Raw genomic sequence first — 21,909 nt, 5'->3', positions numbered from 1 at the left:
CAACAGTATAGTCGTACATTACATGATTCATATTTTCATCAAAACTTTTACAGAATGCTTAAATCAATTCAATCTGACCTCAGAAGACGGTCTAATATCCCAGTTGCTATAACCTCTTATGGCTAGGGGGCAGTATTTTCACGGCTGGATAAAAAACGTACCCGATTTAATCTGGTTACTAATCCTACCCAGTAACTAGAATATTCATATACTTATTATATATGGATAGAAAACACCCTAAAGTTTCTAAAACTGTTTGAATGGTGTCTGTGAGTATAACAGAACTCAAATGGCAGGTCAAAACCTGAGAGATTCCTTTACAGGAAGTGGCCTGTCTGACCATTTCTGGAACTTCTTTGCCATCTCTATCTTTTACAAAGGATCTCTGCTCTAACGTGACACTTCCTACGTTGTCCATAGGCGCTCAGAGCCCGGGAAAAAACAGAATGTCGTCATCCCAGCCCCAGGCTGAAAAACATTATCGCCTTTCTCAAGTGGCCGATCAAGGGACTGTGGGCTTAGGCGCGTGACCTGGCTGCCCCCGTCTTTGTGATTTTTTCCTCTGTTTGCCGAAAAGGAGATTCCCGGTCGGAATATTATCGCTTTTCTACGAGAAAAATGGCATAAAAATTGATTTTAAACAGCGGTTGACATGCTTCGAAGTACGGTAATGGAATATTTAGAATTTTTTTGTCACGAATTGCGCCATGCGCGCGACCCTTCTTTACCATTCGGATAGTGTCTGGGACGCACGAACAAAACGCCGCTATTCGGATATAACGATGGATTATTTTGGACCAACCCAACATTTGTTATTGAAGTGGCAGTCCTGGGAGTGCATTCTGACGAAGACAACAAAAGGTAATCAAACTTTTATAATAGTAAATCTGATATTGGTGAGTGCTAAACTTGCCGGGTGTCTAAATAGCTAGCCCGTGATGCCTGGGCTATGTACTTAGAATATTGCAAAATGTGCTTTCACCAAAAAGCTATTTTAAAATCGGACATATCGAGTGCATAGAGGAGGTCTGTATCTATAATTCTTAAAATAATTGTTATGCTTTTTGTGAACGTTTATCGTGAGTAATTTAGTAAATTGTTAGCAAATTCCTCCGGAAGTTTGCGGGGGTATGCTAGTTCTGAACGTCACATGCTAATGTAAAAAGCTGTTTTTTGATATAAATATGAACTTGATTGAACAAAACATGCATGTATTGTATAACTTAATGTCCTAGGTGTGTCATCTGATGAAGATCATCAAAGGTTAGTGCTGCATTTAGCTGTCTTCTGGGTTTTTGTGACATTATATGCTAGCTTGAAAAATGGGTGTCTGATTATTTCTGGCTTGGTACTCTGCTGACATAATCTAATGTTTTGCTTTCGCTGTAAAGCCTTTTTGAAATCAGACAGTGTGGTTAGATAAAGGAGAGTCTTGTCTTTAAAATGCTGTGAAATAGTCATATGTTTGAAAAATTGAAGTTTTTGTATTTTTGAGGAATTTGTAATTCGCGCCACTCCTATCATTGGATATTGGAGCAGGTGTTCCGCTAGCGGAACGTCTAGATGTAAGAGGTTAACCGGCAGAATATCTATTTTTAAAATGAATATATTGCCACAGATTAATTTCTGTAGTTCTATGCTTCCCTTGTCTCCCCTTTCTGGCTATAAGGATAAAATCCATAGTGCGGTTTCAAAATGCATATGGTTATATATATGGCAAGGTAAGTGACTCTGGATAAAATTAACAAACTTACAATGAGGGAGAGACGTAGAGGGACTATCCGTACCAAACTTTAAATTGTATTTCCAGGAACTAGCATTTTGTCCCATCCTAATTTGCTTTAGACATGATTCTTCCACTCTCTGGCTGAGTATAGAGAGAAAAACGGTATATCTTATTCCCCTGGAAGAGGTGGTCTACACTGATACAATATATCCCTTAAACAATGTAAACTACGCTTTGGTCCTATTATTGCACACACAATTTTTATGTGGCGCAAAATTGAAAAACAATGTAACTGAAAATCAAAATGGCATGCCTTGCGTTCTGGAGGGCAGCCATTTCCATCCCCCCAATGGTCCAAATTTGGAATCCTTACCCTTGCCGATATCATGGACAGTAATGGTTTGAGAACATTCTGAGATTTGAAAGACACATACACATTAACAGGAAACTTCTTTTTGCTATATTTACAACTTAGGTCAGCTATGCTGGCATATGGATTTCCTTGGGAAAACCAACTACCAAACCATCCAATGTTGGGATTTATAAATAAATGATCTGGACTCCCAAAAGGACTGATCTCTATTATATATAAACAACTTTTGGAAAGCTCATATTCTGAGCTAGCCATTAAAAAAGTATGGGCCACAGAGCTAAGTGAATCTGAACAACCCTTTAACTGGAACAAAATATGGAAAAATATAACCTTGGCATCCCGTAATCCGAAGCATCAACTTTGTTTTGTTCACAGACTGTAAAACCAAGGAAAGGTTTAGGATGAAATTGGCCCAAACTCCCAACTGTTCACTCTGTCCCCTAAATCAGATGGGCACATTCCTTCATATGATGTGGAAGTGCCCTGCAGTTAAATGCTTCCGGGACAAAGTTACAAAATTCATTACGAAGTGCGAATGTAAATATTCAATGCGTTGCATCTACTATGTTAATTAACGATGATAGCTTCTTAAATCTCTCAATCAATCAGAAATGATTACTGCTGGCAGGCAAAAATATATGTTGGCCCTTAGAGGGCAATCGCCCCACTCTCTCCCAATTTGCCAGTAGATACAGTTACTATTAGAAGTTAAAAGGTTTGAATTATAGACAGCAAGAATTAATGCTAGTCAAGGAACAATTGAGGCCAGGACAAATATGCTTGACTCCTTAAAGAATAATCTCAGCTAAAGCCCAACACATACAAATAAACAATCCATGAAGCCCAGCACATACACACAAATAAAAATGTTCTTTTTTTTTAACTTTCTTTTCTCTCAGGCCCACACTGTCACAGTGGTTTTACTAGCCTTGATTCCACTAAAGCAAATGTGAGTAAATAATTCAGGAAGTGAAACATAAATAACAAGCAGTCTAAACGTTTTCCAATAAGTAACTTGATACTTTACTACATGATTCCATATGTGTTATTTCATAGTTTTGATGTCTTCACTATTATTCTACAATGTAGAAAATAGTCAAAATAAAGAAAAACCCTTGAATGAGTAGATGTTCTCCAACTGTTGACCGGTAGTGTATACGTATATATAGATGCTACAAGCTAGGAGCACCTGTATTTGTGGAGTTTCTCCCATTCTTCTATGCAGGACATCTCAAGCTATGTCAGGTTGGATGGGGAGCACCGCTGCACAGCTATTTTCCGGTCTCTCAAGAAATGTTCAATCGGGTTCAAGTCCGGGTTCTGCGCTGGGCCACTCAAGGAAATTCAGAGACTACTACTGTGTTGTCTTGGCTGTGTGCTTTGGGTCGTTGTCCTGTTGGAAGGTGAACCTTCGCCCCAGTATGAGGTCCTGAGCGCTCTGGAGCAGGTTTTCATCAGGGATCTCTCTTTACTTTGCTCCGCTCATCTTTCCCTCGATCCTGACTAGTCTCCCAGTCCCTGCCGCTGAAAAATATCCCCACAGCATTATGCTGCTACAACCATGCTTCACCGTAGGGATGGTGCCAGGTTTCCTCCAGATTTGACGCTTGGCAATCAGGCTAAAGAGTTCAATCAGACCAGAGAATCTTTTTTTCTCATGGTCTGAGAGTCTTTAGGTGCCTTTTGGAAAACTCCAAGCGGGCTGTCATGTGCCTTTTACTGAGGAGTGGCTTCCGTCTGTCACGTCCTGACCAGTATAAGGGTTATTTGTTATTGTAGTTTGGTCAGGACGTGGCAGGGGGTATTTGTTTTATGTGGTTCGGGGTGGTGTTTTTTGTAGAAGGGTATTTGATTTAGGTATTCCGGGGGTTTTGGGCACTGTTCCTTGTTAATGTATTTCTATGTTTAGGTTAATGGGGGGTTGGACTCTCAATTGGAGGCAGGCGCTTTCTCGTTGCCTCTGATTGAGAGTCCTATATATGGGTATGTGTTTGGTTTAGTGTTTGTGGGAGATTGTCTCTTGTTTTGCGTGTGTGAGCCTTACAAGACTGTTTGGTTGTTCGTACGTTTTTCCGTGTTTATTATTTTGGTGTTCACTTTATTTTATAAATAAATATCAAGATGAGCATCCACATCCCTGCTGCGTTTTGGTCCTCTTTTCCCGACGACAACCGTGACAGAATCTCCCACCACATACGGACCAAGCAGCGGAGGAAGGAGCAACAGGTGGACTTTAAGGAGCAAAGGGATTTCGAGATGGACTGGCGGGAGAAATGGACCTGGGAGGAAATGCTGGACGGGGCTGGACCTGGGCACCAGGCTGGGGAATACCGTCGCCCAAGGGAGGAAATCGAGGCAGCCAAGGCGGAGAGGCGGATGTACGAGGCCTTGTACGTGCCGAGGGAGAAGCACGAGTGGCACCCCCAAGAAATGTTTTGGGGGGGGCACACGGGTAGTTTGGCTGGGCCAAGGATGAGCCATAAGCCAGCTACCCGTGTTTATATGGAGGACCGTATGGAGTGGAGGGCGCCGTGTTTTGCTGAAGTGCGCACAATCTCGCCCATACGCATGCACAGCCCAGTTCGCCCTGTACTAGCACCCCGCTCGTACAGGGCTACTAGTTCCATCCAGCCAGGACGGGTTGTGCAGGAGGTGAGATCAAGACCGCCTGTGCGCCTCCATGGCCCGGTGTTTCCAGTTCCTGTCTCTCGTGCGGACCCGGAGGTGCGTGTTCCCAGTCTGGCACGTCCAGTACCAGCACCACGTACCAGGCTTCCAGTGCGTCAGCCCAGTCCGACTCGTCCTGTTCCCGCTCCCCGCACTAGCCCGGAAGTGCGAAACCCCAGTCTGGCACGTCCAGTACCAGCACCACGCACCAGGCTTCCAGTGCGACAGCCCAGTCCGACTCGTCCTGTTCCCGCTCCCCGCACTAGCCCTGAGGTGCGTGTCCCCAGTCTGGCACGTCCAGTACCAGCACCACGCACCAGGCTTCCAGTGCGTCAACCCAGTCCGACTCGGCCTGTTCCCGCAACCCGCACTAGCCCTGAGGTGCGTGTCCCCAGGCTGATACCTCCAGTACCAGCACCACGCATCAGGCTTCCAGTGCGTCAGCCCAGCATTCTGGAGGACAGTAGGCCGGAGCCTGAACCACCACCTGTATAGGTGGGTTGGGGAGGGGGGGGTGTAGCACAAGTGCCGTCGGTGACGGCAGCCACCCTCCCTTCCCTCCCTTTAGTTTAGGGGGATTTTATGTTGTTGTTGTTTTGGGTTTTATTTATTTATGAGGTGCATCCGGGGTCTGCACCTTTGGGGGGGGGGTACTGTCACGTCCTGACCAGTATAAGGGTTATTTGTTATTGTAGTTTGGTCAGGACGTGGCAGAGGGTATTTGTTTTATGTGGTTCGGGTGGTGTTTTTTGTAGAAGGGTATTTGATTTAGGTATTCCGGGGTTTTTGGGCACTGTTCCTTGTTAATGTATTTCTATGTTTAGTCTAGTTAGTTGTATTTCTATGTTTAGGTTAATGGGGGGTTGGACACTCAATTGGAGGCAGGTGCTTTCTCGTTGCCTCTGATTGAGAGTCCTATATATGGGTATGTGTTTGGTTTAGTGTTTGTGGGAGATTGTCTCTTGTTTTGCGTGTGTGAGCCTTACAAGACTGTTTGGTTGTTCGTGCGTTTTTCCGTGTTTATTATTTTGGTGTTCACTTTATTTTATAAATAAATATCAAGATGAGCATCCACATCCCTGCTGCGTTTTGGTCCTCCTTTCCCGACGACAACCGTGACACCGTCTGGCCACTCTACCATAAAGGCCTGATTGGTGGAGTGCTGCTGAGATGGTTGTCCTTCTGGAAGGTTCTTCCATCTCCACAGAGGAACTCTGGAGCTCTGTCAGAGTGACCATTGTGTTCTTGGTCACCACCCTGCAGTCTCTTTGGCAAATGACAGGAGTGGCAAGGAATGTAATGTTAGCTAAAAAGACTGGTACCCAGGCTAGCCTGGTACAACAGTAGGCCTAAATCCAATGCTGGAAAACAGTCGGTCTCTATCAAATAAGTATGCATACTGTACTCTACCTCTTCAAAAGATTAGTCAAAAAAGATAGATGCACTTAAACCATTATATAGGCCTCCTGTAACCATATATCCTTTATTAGGGATGTGGATTAGGCTATACAGTACTGTACAATAATCACATTATAACAAAATCAATTCAAAGACCTTACTATAAAGGATTGGCTTGACAGTATGTCTCTTAAATGGGTGTTGCAAATAAAGTCAAAGTAAATAAGTCTTCATCAAAGTAAGATGAAGTACAAAATCCAGGGAAATAAGCTTTTACTTTAAGACATGAATATCAATGTCACAACCTCATAAATCTATCCACTTTTCCTTTTATCCACTCTTGTGGAACACCCAAGTAGACCTATTACAGTGGTGTGACTGTGATATCTCGGTGAACGGCACTCTTTTGGGATCAAAGGACAACGCATGGTGGGTGAGCATGCTCGCTAAGGTAGTTGCTGCCCAGTTAAAGAACCTAATGTTGTCTCAGGAGGAACCGTAGATGATTAGTAGCATCACCAAAGCAAATATACACTTAAAACCAGCACATATTAATGACGACAAGCCTGTCATGTGCAATAAGGCTGTAAGATGTGTCCTACAAAAAAGAAAGAATAGAAAATAGGGGAAAATGGAGGGACCATAATTATCGCTGAGATCCCGATGCTATGACAACGGTTGATGGGCAAGAAAAATGTGCCTCTCTCTCCCACTGGTCGAGCCAATATCATGCTTCCATCATCTAATTTCCTCAAGAGATTAATTCTGCACGGCCATCAGTTTCCAGGCTACGCAGAGGACATTTTAACCTCAGCCGATACTAATGTTGAAAGTTCTCCCTTTGATTGCCCATGCTGCATTTGACAGGAGACTTGAGTCCTCAGTGAACAGCTCTTGAAAAAATTCTGAAGATTCTGCTGGAGTGCTGCTGATGAGGAGAGGGTGAGCAGAGCTAAGGGGTTAGTTAGGTTTATGGTTAGGGATACAATTAGGATTAGGGTTAGAATTATGGTTAGTGGTTAGGTTTAGGGTAAGGAGTTAGGGATTTGGCATTAAGGATACTTGTCACGTCCTGACCAGTAAAAGGGGTTATTTGTTATTGTAGTTTGGTCAGGGCGTGGCAGGGGGTGTTTGTTTTGTGTGGTTCGGGTTTTTTGGTTTATGTTCTACATTTTCTATTTCTATGTGTTTATCTAGTTTTTCTATTTCTATGTTGGGATTTTGGTAGGACCTCCAATTAGAGGCAGCTGGTTGTCGTTGCCTCTAATTCGAGCCTATATTTAGTTGGGGTTTGTTTCACTTGTGTTTTGTGGGTGGTTGTTTCCTGTATAGTCTGTGCATCTTACGGGACTGTTTTTGTCGTTTGTTTTGTTTAAGTGTTTTTTCCTTCAATAAAAAAGAAGATGATAAATATACCCGCTGCATTTTGGTCCACTCCTTACGACGACCGTGACAATACTAAAACAGACGTGTGTGTGTGTGTGCCTGCGATTTCCTAAAAGACTGCAGATAGTCAAGGCAGAGGCAGAGTCTAGGGTAAACTCACCAAGGAACTATTTGCTCCTAAATACGAGAGCAGCTAAAAGACTATTACTAATTCATTAATTTCAGTAGCAAAGGAAGCCTGTCTTAAACCCACTGATAGCATTTCTCACCAGAATTGACTTTGAGGGTTTTTTCTTTGTGAACATTGTTCCCCAATAGGCAGCCAAATTGGCCCACGGGTGATTTTATTTGGCCCCTCAAGTAAAAAAATGTAATAAAACTGTATTTTCGTTTAATTTAGGAAATCTGTTCCCAAGTATTCCCATGCATAAATAGAGAGGCATATGTGATCGTATCCCAGTGTAATCAAGGTTTGAAATTATTCTGTTTTTGTCAAATACTATATCTGTTTGCAGTCAATTTGCAGTGTATAAAATATATATAACTATGTTCCGCCCTCGCTCCCTCCCATCCACTCAAGGAAAAACCGGCCCACGGCTGAATGTAATTGGGGACCCCTGATCTAGCACATCAAGAACGAGAGAGAGTACGTACCACTTCTTGTCTCCTGTCAAGTAGAAGCCGACTATCCAGGCAGGAGCAATGAAAGAAACCTGACATCTGTTTGCATTATTGTGTTAATTTTAGTAAATTACATAGCAGTGACTGGGGAGCTGGATTCATATATAGCTATATAGTTGTCATATTGAATCTCAGTATTAGCAGTCACACCCTTGAGCAAAGGAGCCTAATTTGTCACGCTTCGGCTACTATCCAATAAAATATACAATATGTAAATGTGTCCTAGATGAAGGCTACTAAAGGGCATATTAATAAATCAATAGATGGATTGATTACAATAGATGGACACTGTATGTACAGTAGAATCACTGCTTAACCACCCCTGCAAAAATTGGACCATGTTTGAAATTACATGTTCATGGGTCAAAAATGTACAGTAGTACTTGAGAAGATACTCATGATTTGCTGCGTTCACTGGTTCCAGAGGGTAGCCTCCAGAGCAGCTTCAACTGAAGCATACATGAGAAGGAGACGGGGAAAGGTGCTGAATTAAAAATGATACAACCCTGATGGGCCTGCAGTGGTCTTTTTAGAGTAGAGCACATTATAAAATGTTAATACTGCTGCCCTTCACTAGACCTGAGTGTGTATGCAGTGAGACAGCAGACCACCAAGCACCACCTGAGCCAAACACACACACACATGCGTTTACACGCGCACAAACACGAATGCACGCAGGGATGCACTCGCACGCACACACACGCACAAGCACACACATAAACATGCACACACACACACACACACTCAAGTACTCCTCTGGCTCTTAATTGGTTTACTGTATCTCACACAGATATAGTTCTCCATCACATTGCAAATTCACCTTTTATCAACTTTCAATTCTACCAAAGGCTTGTCAAAATAATTAAGTGATAAAGGGGGACTACTCTAAATCCTCCATCAAATCTGGATTTCACCACAGCATAAAAACACTTTTATCAATCTTTAACACTGCAATCACCTTGGAATCCTATAAGGTCCCTTTGCCAGCACTACCCATCATCACAATCACAAACGTGGGACAGTTTAAGATCTTGAATTGAGCCAAAAATAATTCAACATCCGCTTACATTCCAGCTGGAAAATAAAACATATTGGGGTTTCCAATGGAGTTCTATCAATATCTCAAACCATTAGCTGGTATAATCAAACAAAACAAGACAGACGTGTCTCCAGGGGCTGTCCAGGGGCTGTCCATTCTAACTGGGCTGACCACACTATAGCAATAGGCAACAGATAACACCAGCACACCCAGCCATCCACACTCATACATCTGTTAATAGGATATATGCTAATTAGGGTGTTTTCCCTATACGCTGGGTGCAACCTGTGTGAAAGAGCAGAGATTAAAGACTGTGAATAAATGCCCCTGAAATGATTAACACTGTTTTACCATTCCTGCTGCAGGGTCATTACGATGGGGATATTTTATTATTGTGTTCAAAGTGAATGTATGGTAAACAGATTCATCCTTTTAGTTCCACTCCATTTGATGTAGTTGATTATCTTATGCAGAAAATGTGAGTGTGTATGCATCTGTTTCTATGAAGTACCTTACTGGTGTAGAGCAAGTACTTGTGTGCTAGCGTAATGCAAAGTGAGTGGGTCTATCGGTGGGGACTCTGGGGAGACGTGTACATTGAGTGTACAAAACATTAAGAACACCTGCTCTTTCCATGACATAGACTGACCAGGTGAATCCAGGTGAAAGCTACGATCCCTTATTTATGTCACTTGTTAAATCCACTTCAATCGGTGTAAATGAAGGGGACGTACAGGTTAAAGAAGGATTTTGAAGCCTTGAGACAATTGAGACATTGATTGTGTATGTGTCCCATTCAGAGGGTGAATGGGCAAGACAAAAGATATGTGCCTTTGAACAGGGTATGGTAGTAGGTGCCAGGCGCAGCTACACCGCACAACGCTGATGGGTTTTTCATGCTCAACAGAATCCCGTGTTTATCAAGAAATGTCCACCACCCAAAAGACATCCAGCCATCTTGACACAACTGTGGGAAGCATTGGAGTCAATATGGGCCAGCATCCCTGTGGAACGCTTTCGCCACCTTGTAGAGTCCATTTCCCAACTAATTCAGGCTGTTCTGAGGGCAAAAGGGGAGGGTGCAACTCAATATTAGGAAGGTGTTCCTAATGTTTTGTACATTGTATATTGTATATGGTTTGTACTTTGTGGGGGGAATTTTGGATGTAGATGATTGTAGAGTATAGATGCATGTGTAACATCTGTATAATGGTGACTATAAAGACTCCAAGGATACTGAATCTTGTCTAGCCAGACCTGTGCGGTGTAGCTGCTTTATAGTAATGGTCTTGCACCTGTATGGTAGTGAAGCAGCAGATCCTGGCTGTGGTCTCCTGCAGTCTTGGGTAGAAAGTCAACTGTCACCTGCATGCTCTCTCCAACACCAATAGTTCCAAGAGGGGGCTCCACTGAAAAAGGGCTTGACAGAACAAAGGCATGGACAGGTAGAAATGGTTGGTTTAGCATGGAGTACTTGGGCTAGAACAGACTAGAGGCTAGAACAGACTCCTATCATAGATCATCTCTCACCTGTGTGTGCTTAGCTGAAACTTGGCCTCACAGTTGCCAATGTTGCGCACCAGCAGGGTCTTCTGTGAGGAGCACTTCACAGGGCACAGAGAGAAGTGCAGGTGGTCAGGGAAGTCTAGGATGGCCCGCGCCCCAATCGCCCGGATAGGAACCTCAAACCTCTCCCTCTCTGTCACACAGATGAGCCTGTGGATGTAGTCCTGGGAGACGGGGGAGGAGAGGTTACTTTATGAAGTTCACAAGGACAGGACAGCACAGAGGTAGACTTCAGATTCAACTTTGATCAGTTTCTTATTGGATTCTGTCTCATGTGGTGCATGAAGGACATGTCCTGATCAACAATGTCTTGGAACTATAACACATGCATAACCAAAGGTTCACTGCTGCTCCAAATGTTCACATCTTGTCAAGTACGTTGTTTTTTTGTGGGTCTGTCATCCAAACAGTCCTCATCTCTCCCTATTGTCTCCATACAGATGAGTTGGCTCCAGGCCTGATTATGTTACCAAGGGCCCTGAATCTCTCTAACAACTGCACTCTGTATTAATGTGCAAGCAGAGCAAAGCAGATTACCAGGCCATATTAGAGCCTGGAGAATGGCAGCTAATGGAGTGAGAGTAGGCGGTGGTGGAAACATTCCCTGTCATGCCCATGCTCATCAAAGCACATTCTCTGATAGAATTACAGTGCAGAGGCGCATTAACAAGGAATATGTTTCACCGTGTTGTCATTACTGAAGAGGAAAACCTGAAGCATTGAAATCTTTCCTTCAGACCAAGGGTAATGAATGAGACTGGTTTCATAACTAGGCCTACATTTCTTTCAGTAATGTTCAGAACATAAGAAAGCTGTTTTCTTTTTAAATCAGAAAGAGGAAATTTCATAAACAGATTGAATAAAGTTGGAAACACTTGTTTGCTTTGATCCATAGAATTAAAAGAAAACGTAATAGTTTATTGCACTTTACAGTGTTCTAACTGTTTGTTAAGTGTGTTGCCATATCATTTTTATTTTATTTGTGTTGACAGTACCTTGTTCTCCTGAGGTGTAAAGAGGACACTGAATGTGGACGCCATCCCTGGGGCCACTTTGCTACATACATCCACTGGACTGACCACTTTAAAATACAGAGAGTCTCCCTCCACCACCTTCACCAGCCGTGGGATCTAAAGACCAAAAAGACACACACACAAACACACACACATATGCACATGCATGCACGCACATACACGCGCACACACAAAGAAATAGAGAGAGAAAGAAAGAAAGAGAGAGAGAGACAAAGAGAGAGAAAGAAAAAGAAAGAGAAAGAGAGAGGGGGACATAATGACTAACTCTCCACTTTGAATTTGCAACATCCCTACTCCCTACTCTCCTAAGCCCCAAAAGAAGCTCAAAGACAAGAAACATATTTAAGAAAAATAACTGCAAAAAGAACATAAGAAATGATATTCCTTCCTCTGTTTTAAAAAAATATATATTTCAACAAGCTGGTGGCAGTTTGGCAGACCATACTAAGGTACAGAACTGTGTTCATTTTGGCAGCAATTTTAGATTTAGTTTTAGTCTCAGTCACATTTTAGTCATTTCATCCTCCTTAGTTTTAGTTATTATCAGTCGACTTAAACTCAGGACAATTTTAGTGTAGTTTTAGTCACAGTCATTTGTGTCAAATATTCGTCAGTGCATTTTTTTCCCATTAAATAATTTACTTGTAACTTCCATCATGTGCACATTAAGATAGCCTTGTCCAACGAGGCCTACTATCCCCTCATATAGCTGGCACATTGCTATTTTGGCAGATTGTAACCAATGCCAGCCATGACTTACCATAGGCTACAAAGTCTTGGCAACAGGTTAAACAATTTAAGCATACAGCTCTTTTCTCCCAATCATAACCTTGGGATGGGGGTAAATAACAGTGACTCGCATTTGCCGACCGCAAGTGCGGCAACCCAGATGAATAACAGCACACATGGGAAAATGGAGCATGTGATGTGATCAAAGCGAAAATAGCCAACATGAAAGTAAGAGAGTAAACATTATAGTTTTTAGTTGAGGTTAGTTACAATTAAAGTGTCCTGGTTCGCTGGCTGTGCATCAGTTCAAAATATTTACGAGTGACTGAAGTGACTGCCCAGGAGCTGTGTGACTGAAAAGCTGTTAATTCTGCCAATGAGAGGATTGCATTAAATATTCTGCAAAGACATGAATGCTTATGATTGGACAAAAAATATTAATGTCTAATTGAATGTCCATTAGTCTCATGTGGAAGTCTCGTCTCGTCACATTTTCGTCAACTAAAATGAAAACTAATTTGTTACTAAAGCTATTGTTTTTTTCATGCATCTCGTCTCGCTATCGTCAATAGTTTTCGTGAGGAAAAATAGGTTGTTGACAAATATTTTTCATCATAGTTATTGTTGACGAAATTAACACTGGAACAAAACAGTATGTCACCAAATGCATCAACGTAAAAGTTCACTTGTTTAACTTCTGTTTGATATAAAACTCAGCCAAATGCTATACATCCTAAAAAAGAGTTTGGGGTTTGGACAGGCATGCAACATAGTATATTTAGACATTCAGGATTTAAATTACCAATAAATAAAAGGAATTGTGGCTTTGACTCTACTGCCAATAACTGTTTCTAGGCCTATCTATTTGCCATCAACATGGGACTGCAGTGAGAAGGTGAGACATTTGACTACGAAGCTAAATCTTTCATATATTTTCTCCTTGCATTTTAAATCCAACTACTGTATGCATTACAGCTTCAATGTGGTCATGAATAAATTGAACAAAGAGGTTGTTTTTCCAGGGAATTAATATACATATTTATTACAGTATGTCTCTCTCTACCACACTATCTCACTACTACCCCCACCCTACCCCATCTCCCTGAAAGGTAAATGGTTGGGAGAAAATATGTAGGTTGTAGACTACCAAATCAGTTGACACTATATAATCCTTTCATCACAATACTTTTTGTTCAAACTATAAAAAATGGCCTAATTAAAAAACACATAATGTAGTTACTAATGAGTTTCACTGTTCTGAAAGGATGAAACCGGTAGAAATAGTTGGAATTTGAAAGGATGAGTGTAGGGGAAAGAGAGCTATGTTATTGTGAGAGGAATATTGCGAATGCACTGTAGCCTATAAGAAAAGGGGTAATAATGCACTGTAGCCTATAAGAAAAGGGGTAATAATTGTTACGACTCCCGCCGAAGTCGGTCCCTCTCCTTGTTCAAGCGGCATTCGGCGGTCGACGTCACCGGTCTTCTAGCCATCGCCGCTCCACCTTTTATTTTCCATTTGTTTTGTCTTGTTTTCCCGCACACCTGGTTTACATCCCCTCATTACTCTACGTGTTTATTATCCTCTGTTCCCCCCATGTCTGTGTGTGGTATGTTCGTTCGTTACGTGTGTGACGCTACAGGTTGGTTTTGTGCCGGGTATTGTTGTAACCAGTGGTTTTGTTATTTGTACCTATTTGTGTAATTTGTGCGCTATCGCTTTTTCCTTGGGCCGGAGTGTTGTGACGCTGTTGCGTCCGGCTGTTTTCTTCTGCCTGAATAAAGTGTGCCTGTTCACTCATCTCTGCTCTCCTGCACCTGACTTCCTTCGACCATTTGCGCATACTCTGACAGAATACCACACCATCTTATGGAGTCAGCAGGAGCAGGTACCCCTGTTGTAGGGGGTACCTGTTGCTCCACCATCTCGGCGCCGTTATGGACCGCGTCGTTCAGACTATGGACCGCTGGGAGAGACAGGGAGTCCCTCCAGCGCCTCCACCAGCACAACAGGGGTCACCACTACTCGCCCCTCCTGCACCCGGTCTCAGTGGGATTCGTCTCGCCCTTCCCGGGGAATATGATGGGACGGCGGCACGCTGCCAGGGCTTTCCTGCTGCAGCTGGACCTGTACCTGGCGACCGTCTACCCGGCTCCTTCGGGACGTGAGAGGGTGTCCGCCCTCGTCTCGTGCCTCTCGGGGAAAGCCCTGGAGTGGGCTAACGCCGTGTGGGTAGAAGGAGATGTGGCGCTGGACTACTTCGAGGAGTTCACCCGCCACTTCCGGGCAGTCTTCGACAGTCCGCCCAAGGGTAGAGTGGCGGGTGAACGTCTCTTCCACCTGAGGCAGGGGACGAGGAGCGCCCAGGATCTCGCCCTGGACTTTCGGACCCTGGCCGCCGGAGCGGGATGGAACGACAGGGCCCTTATTGACCACTATCACTGCAGCCTGCTCGAGGATGTCAGAGGGATACCACCCTCACCTTTGACTAGCTGGTGGACCTGTCCATTCGGCTGGATAACCTGCTGGCCACTCGCAGATGTTCAGAGAGGGCTCTGTCGGTTCCCTCTCCCAGCACCACCGCTCCGGTGCTTATGGAGCTGGGAGGTGCTGCGCTCAGGGAGGCCGGAGGAGGGGCCTTCACGTGCACCATCTATGGCCGCAGAGGTCACACTGCCGGTCGGTGTCGGGTTGGTTCCTCTGGGGGTCGAGGCAGCAGGCAGGGCACTCTGGCGTCACCCCAGGTGAGCCTGCACCATTCTCATCCAGAGCCTTCTGTTGCACACCTGTTTTTGCATGTTAACTTTCCTGAGTTTTCCCCGCATTCCCAGCATAAGGCGCTCGTCGATACAGGTGCGGCTGGGAATTTTATCGACAGAGCATTCGCCCATAGTTTAGGGATCCCTATTGTTCCAGTGGTTAGTCCCTTCCCAGTTCATGCTCTGGACAGTCGACCATTAGGGTCCGGGTTGATTAGGGAGGCCACCACTCCCCTGGGCATGGTGATGCAGGGGGGTCACGAGGAGAGAATCAGTCTCTTCCTCATTGACTCTCCTGCATTTCCCGTTGGTGCTAGGCCTTCCCTGGTTAGCTTGTCATGACCCCACTATTTCATGGCAACAGAGGGCTCTCACGGGGTGGTCGCGAGAGTGCTCGGGGAGGTGTTTAGGGGTTTCCGTTGGTGCTACTATGGTAGAAAGTCCAGACCAGGTCTCCACTGTGCGCATTCCCCCCGAATAATCCGATTTGGCTCTCTCCTTCTCTAAGAAGAGGGCGACTCAATTACCACCCCATCGTCGGGGGGATTGTGCGATAAACCTCCAGGTAGACGCCGCACTTCCCAGGAGTCACGTGTATCCCCTGTCACAGGCAGAGACGGCGGCTATGGAAACATATGTTTCCGAATCCCTGCGTCAGGGGTACATTCGGTCCTCCACTTCACCCGCCTCCTCGAGTTTATTTTTTGTGAAGAAGGAGGGAGGTCTGTGCCCGTGTATTGACTATCGAGCCCTAAACCAGATCACTGTGAAGTACAGTTACCCGCTACCTCTCATAGCCACAGCGATTGAGTCAATGCACGGGGTGCGCTTCTTCACCAAACTAGATCTCAGGAGCGCTTACAACCTGGTGCGTATCCGGGAGGGAGACGAGTGGAAGACGGCGTTCAGTACTACGTCAGGTTATTATGAGTACCCCGTCATGCCTTACGGATGGATGAATGCTCCATCAGTCTTCCAAGCCTTTGTAGACAAGATTTTCAGGGACCTGCACGGGCAGGGCGTAGTGGTGTATATTGATGACGTTCTGATATACTCCGCTGCACGCGCCGAGCATGTCTCCCTGGTGCGCAGGGTGCTTGGTTGACTGTTGGAGCATGACCTGTACGTCAATGCTGAGAAATGCCTGTTCTTCCAGCAGTCCGTCTCCTTCCTAGGGTACCGCATTTCTACCTCAGGGGTGGAGATGGAGAGTGACTGCATTTCAGCCGTGCGTAATTGGCCGACTCCCACAACGGTAAAGGAGGTGCAGCGGTTTCTAGGGTTTGCCAATTACTACCGGAGGTTTATCCGGGGTTTTGGTCAGCTAGGCTCCTATTACCTCACTGTTGAAGGGGGGCCCGGTACGTTTGCAGTAGTCGGCTGAGGCGGACAGGGCTTTTGGTCACCTAAGGGCTCTGTTTACCTCGGCTCCCGTGCTGGCCCATCCGGATCCCTCTTTGGCATTCACAGTGGAGGTGGACGCGTCCGAGGCTGGGATAGGAGCCGTGCTCTCTCAGTGCTCGGGCACGCCACCGAAGCACCGCCCCTGTGCCTTCTTCTCGAGGAAGCTCAGCCCGGCGGAACGAAACTATGATGTGGGGGACCGGGAGTTGTTGGCTGTTGTCAAGGCACTGAAGGCAAGGAGACATTGGTTTGAGGGGGCTAAACACCCCTTTCTCATCTGGACTGACCACCGCAACCTGGAGTACATCCGGGCAGCGAGGAGACTGAATCCTCGTCAGGCAAAGTGGGCCATGTTTTTTACCCGTTTTGTTTTCACCCTTTCCTACAGACCAGGTTCCCAGAATGTGAAGGCAGACGCACTGTCCCGGCTGTATGACACAGAGGAGCGGCCCATGGATCCTACCCCCATACCCCCGGCCTCCTGCCTGGTGGCGCCGGAAGTATGGGAGCTGGATGCGGACAGTGAGCAGGCATTACATGCAGAGCCCGCTCCCCTCCAGTGTCCCACTGGGCGTCTGTACGTTCCGTCTGCTGTCCGTGACCTGTTGATCTATTGGGTCCACACGTCACCCTCCACTGGTCATCCAGGCATCGGTCGGACGGTGCGCTGTTTGAGTAGGAAGTACTGGTGGCCTATCTTGGCCAAGGACGTGAGGGTTTATGTTTCCTCCTGCTCGGTGTGTGCCCAGTGTAAGGCTCCTTGGCACCTGCCCAGAGGTAAGCTACACCCCTTACCCGTTCCACAACGACTATGGTCGCACCTGTTGGTCGATTTCCTCACCGATCCTGGTCGTTGTGGTTCGTTTCTCTAAGTCCTGCCGTCTCCTCCCTCTGCCCGGTCTCCCTATGGCTCTACAGACTTCCGGCACTACGGGGTGCCTGAGGATATAGTGTCTGATCGGGGTCCCCAGTTCACGTCGAGGGTCTGGAGGGCGTTCATGGAACGTCTGGGGGTCTCGATCAGCCTTACCTCGGGTTTTCACCCCGAGAGTAATGGGCAGGTTGAGAGAGTGAACCAGGATGTGGGTAGGTTTCTGCGGTCTTATTGCCAGGACTGGCCGGGGGAGTGGGCGGCGTTCGTGCCCTGGGCCGAGATGGCTCAGAACTCTCTCCGCCACTCCTCCACTAACCTCTCCCCCTTCCAGTGCGTACTGGGGTACCAGCCGGTTCTGGCGCCTTGGCATCAGAGTCAGATCGAGGCTCCTGCGGTGGACGACTGGTTCAGGCGCGCGGAGGAGACATGGGACGGCCCAAAACAAAGAAATACAAAAACATAGAAAAAGAACATAGAACGCCCACCCAATGTAACACCCTGGCCTAACCAAAATAAAGAACAAAAAAAACCCTCTCTATGGCCAGGGCGTTACAGTACCCCCCCCCCCCCCCCCCCCCCCATGGTGCGGACTCCGGCCGCAAAACAGTGAAGGAGAGGGTCCGGGTGGGCCTTCTCATGGCGGCGGCTCAGGTGCGGGACGTGGCCTCTGCCCCACCCTTGGCGTCGCCCTCTTAGGTGGCGCACCTGGCCGCGCCGAAGGTCTGGTGGGCGACCCTGACTTCGCCCGGCTGGCGGGCGACCCTTGTTGCGCCCGGCTGGTGGACGACCCTGGCTGCGCCCGGCTGGCGGGCAGCGATGGCTGCGCCCGACTGGCGGATGACCCTGGCTGCGCCCGGCTGGCGTGCGGCGATGGCAGATCGGGACAGGCGGGGCACTCTGGCAGATCCGGACAGGCGGGCCATTCTGGCAGATCCGGACAGGCGGGGCCACTCTGGCAGCTCCGAACAGGCGGGCCACTCTGGCAGATCCGAACAGGCGGGCCACTCTGGCAGATCCGAACAGGCGGGCCACTCTGGCAGCTCCGAACAGGCGGGCCACTCTGGCAGCTCCGAACAGGCGGGCCACTCTGGCAGCTCCGAACAGGCGGGCCACTCTGGCAGCTCCGAACAGGCGGGCCACTCTGGCAGCCCAGAACATGCGGGCCTCTCTGGCAGCTCCTGACTGGCGGGCGGCTCTGGCAGCTCCTGACTGGCGGGCGGCTCTGGCGGCTCCGGAGGTGGCACAGGACGGACCAGGATGGGGAGACCCACTGGAGGCCTGGTCCGTGGAGCAGGCACAGGACAGACCAGGATGGGGAGACCCACTGGAGGCCTGGTCCGAGGAGGAGGCACAGGCTTAACCAGGATGGGGAGACCCACTGGAGGCCTGGTCCGTGGAGCAGGCACAGGACAGACCAGGATAGGGAGACCCACTGGAGGCCTAGTCCTGGGAGGTGGCACAGGACGGACCGGGTCCAGAAGACGCACTGGAGGTCTAGAGCGCACGGCCTGCACAACCCGTCCTGGCTCGATGCCCAACCTCCCCCAGCAGATGTTAGGAGCTAGGATGTAGCGCACCGGGCTCTCCACGCGTACTGGGGACACCGTGCGCTTTACCGCATAACACGGTGTCTGACCAGTAATGCGCTGCCTCCTGTAAGCACGGGGAGCTGGCTCAGGTCTCCAACCTGACTCTGCCACACTCCCCGTGTGCCCCCCCCAAAACATTTTTTGGGGCTGCCTCTCGGGCTTCCTACCCAGCCGTGTTCCCTCATACCTTTGGTCCTTTTTCCTGCTGCCTCCACTCTTCTGAGTGCCTCTACCTGTTCCCATGGGAGGTGATCCCTTCCGACCAGGATCTCCTCCCAAGTGTAGGATCCCTTGCCTTCCAGGATGTCCTCCCATGTCCAGTCTTTTCTCTCCCTGGTCCAGGATTCTTGCTCCTCCTGGCGCTGCTCCTTCCTCCGCTGCTTGGTCCGTTGTTGGTGGGGGATTCTGTAACGGCTGTCTTCTTCGTCAGACGAAACAGAGAAGTAATCGTCCGAGAAAGTGGACCAATACGCAGCGGAGTTAGTGTTCATCTTTGTATTTTTAATTACGTAAGAACACTATACAAAACAAACAAGAAAACCGACAGCCAAACAGTAAACACTAAACAGAAATAAGCCCCCACAAAACCCAAAGAAAACACATGCTCCTTATGTGTGACTCCCAATCAACAACAATGAACTTCAGCTGTGCCTGATTGGGAGCAACACACGGCCCAAAACAAAGAAATACAAAAACATAGAAAAAGAACATAGAACGCCCACCCAATGTAACACCCTGGCCTAACATCAAGGCGGTGACCCGATCCTGTAGGTTCATGCTCTACAACATTCGCAGAGTACGACCCTGCCTCACACAGGAAGCGGCGCAGGTCCTAATCCAGGCACTTGTCATCTCCCGTCTGGATTACTGCAACTCGCTGTTGGCTGGGCTCCCTGCCTGTGCCATTAAACCCCTACAACTCATCCAGAACGCCGCAGCCCGTCTGGTGTTCAACCTTCCCAAGTTCTCTCACGTCACCCCGCTCCTCCGCTCTCTCCACTGGCTTCCAGTTGAAGCTCGCATCCGCTACAAGACCATGGTGCTTGCCTACGGAGCTGTGAGGGGAACGGCACCTCCGTACCTTCAGGCTCTGATCAGGCCCTACACCCAAACAAGGGCACTGCGTTCATCCACCTCTGGCCTGCTCGCCTCCCTACCTCTGAGGAAGCACAGTTCCCACTCAGCCCAGTCAAAACTGTTCGCTGCTCTGGCACCCCAATGGTGGAACAAGCTCCCTCACGACGCCAGGACAGCGGAGTCAATCACCACCTTCCGGAGACACCTGAAACCCCACCTCTTTAAGGAATACCTGGGATAGGATAAAGTAATCCTTCTAACCCCCCCCCCCCTTAAAAGATTTAGATGCACTATTGTAAAGTGGTTGTTCCACTGGATATTATAAGGTGAATGCACCAATCTGTAAGTCGCTCTGGATAAGAGCGTCTGCTAAATGACTTAAATGTAAATGTAAATGTAACCTAAATTTAAATTTTTTTAAAAACCCTCTCTATGGCCAGGGCGTTACAGTTATGCCTTTTCATGTGTCGAAAACAGAAATTCTCCAGATTTCATGCACAGTACCCTTACACCTTTTAATAATGGACTGACAGTTACATTTGGATATTTCTTCTAAATCCTAGGTAGGTTATGCATTAAATGTATAGGCTACGCCTAACAATATATTTCCTTGTCTTATCTCTGACGCCATGACAGGGTTTTAGGAGAGACATATTTTCTAACTGTAATTGAGCGCATTTAAATGATAGATCCATGCATGATTCAGCCCTTTTATCTGATTAATTACAGTTTATTGAGTGTTTGCTGTGGAGCACTTTTTAATAGAGAATCCAATCACATATTGGTGTTGCACATATGGGGTTGTAACTAAAGACCAGTGGGCATTGTGTCCTAATAACGTATGCTGTACAATTATCACTGGGAAGTCAGATGGATCAAGAAAATCTCCAGAACTACCCACTCTCCACATGGCTGCTCGCTCAGCCAGGTATTGGCAATCTAATGTCCACATCAACCTTCTACGCTTCCCTGGTACCCAAACCCGCCCTGCCCTACCTTGTCATTGTTACGGAGAATCAGTGAAATTGCATAGGTCTCTGAGGGCGTATAATTCTGGAACACAATCTCCGAGGGGTATGGCTGGAACATGGCCTGGTCCACATCAATGGTAGAGAACTGAGAACAGCACAGAGGAAAAGTAAAAAAGACAGGATTCTTAGGGCAGGAACAATAACATACTTTTTTGAGCAAGCCACATTGTGCCTTTCTTTACTAACACACATATTACAAAAGAATATTCCATAATAATTGTAGACAATTGTAATTGTTTAAGTCACATTTGATGGCCTCTACTACAGTAGAAGGTCACATCAGACAACGCTGACTAAGGGAAGGCTGCTTACAGGCCTGGTTCATAAACTTAATATCAATTATGTCAAAATGACCTTCATGTCATAATGATGATGCATTCTGTATTCTGCAACTGTGGAACTTTACTCCACACAATCGGCCAGCTTGTAAGTGAAAAAGAGAATGCCTTGATTTGAACCCCCTTCATCCTATTTGACTTAATTTTGTATACAATTTTAGAAGATGGGCTCTGATTTAAGGACACGCTGGTTGGAAAATAATTATATTAGCTAACATTAGTATTACAGAGGCAAGA

At 46.7% G+C, this 21,909-nt stretch overlaps 1 protein-coding gene across 2 annotated transcripts in view; it reads right to left on the bottom strand.

Annotated features, from left to right (window-relative positions):
* The window catches only part of hydin (HYDIN axonemal central pair apparatus protein), an 81,238-nt gene that overhangs the window by 54,962 nt on the left and 4,367 nt on the right, over window positions 1-21,909 (bottom strand). For both annotated transcript variants that reach the window (XM_014149087.3, XM_014149088.3), the window contains exons 4-7: window positions 21,300-21,419; window positions 11,832-11,966; window positions 10,801-11,000; window positions 10,566-10,690 (exon numbers count right to left, since the gene is read on the bottom strand). In XM_014149087.3, coding sequence (XP_014004562.3) covers window positions 10,566-10,690; window positions 10,801-11,000; window positions 11,832-11,966; window positions 21,300-21,419 — 580 coding nt within the window. The remainder of the gene's footprint in view (window positions 1-10,565; window positions 10,691-10,800; window positions 11,001-11,831; window positions 11,967-21,299; window positions 21,420-21,909) is intronic.

Source organism: Salmo salar, chromosome 16 (assembly GCF_965601325.2).
Source record: "Salmo salar chromosome 16, fSalSal1, whole genome shotgun sequence".
Classification (NCBI taxonomy): domain Eukaryota; kingdom Metazoa; phylum Chordata; class Actinopteri; order Salmoniformes; family Salmonidae; genus Salmo; species Salmo salar.
The sequence above is the reverse complement of the archived record's forward strand: the minus strand, read 5'-3'. Positions and strand labels throughout refer to the sequence as shown.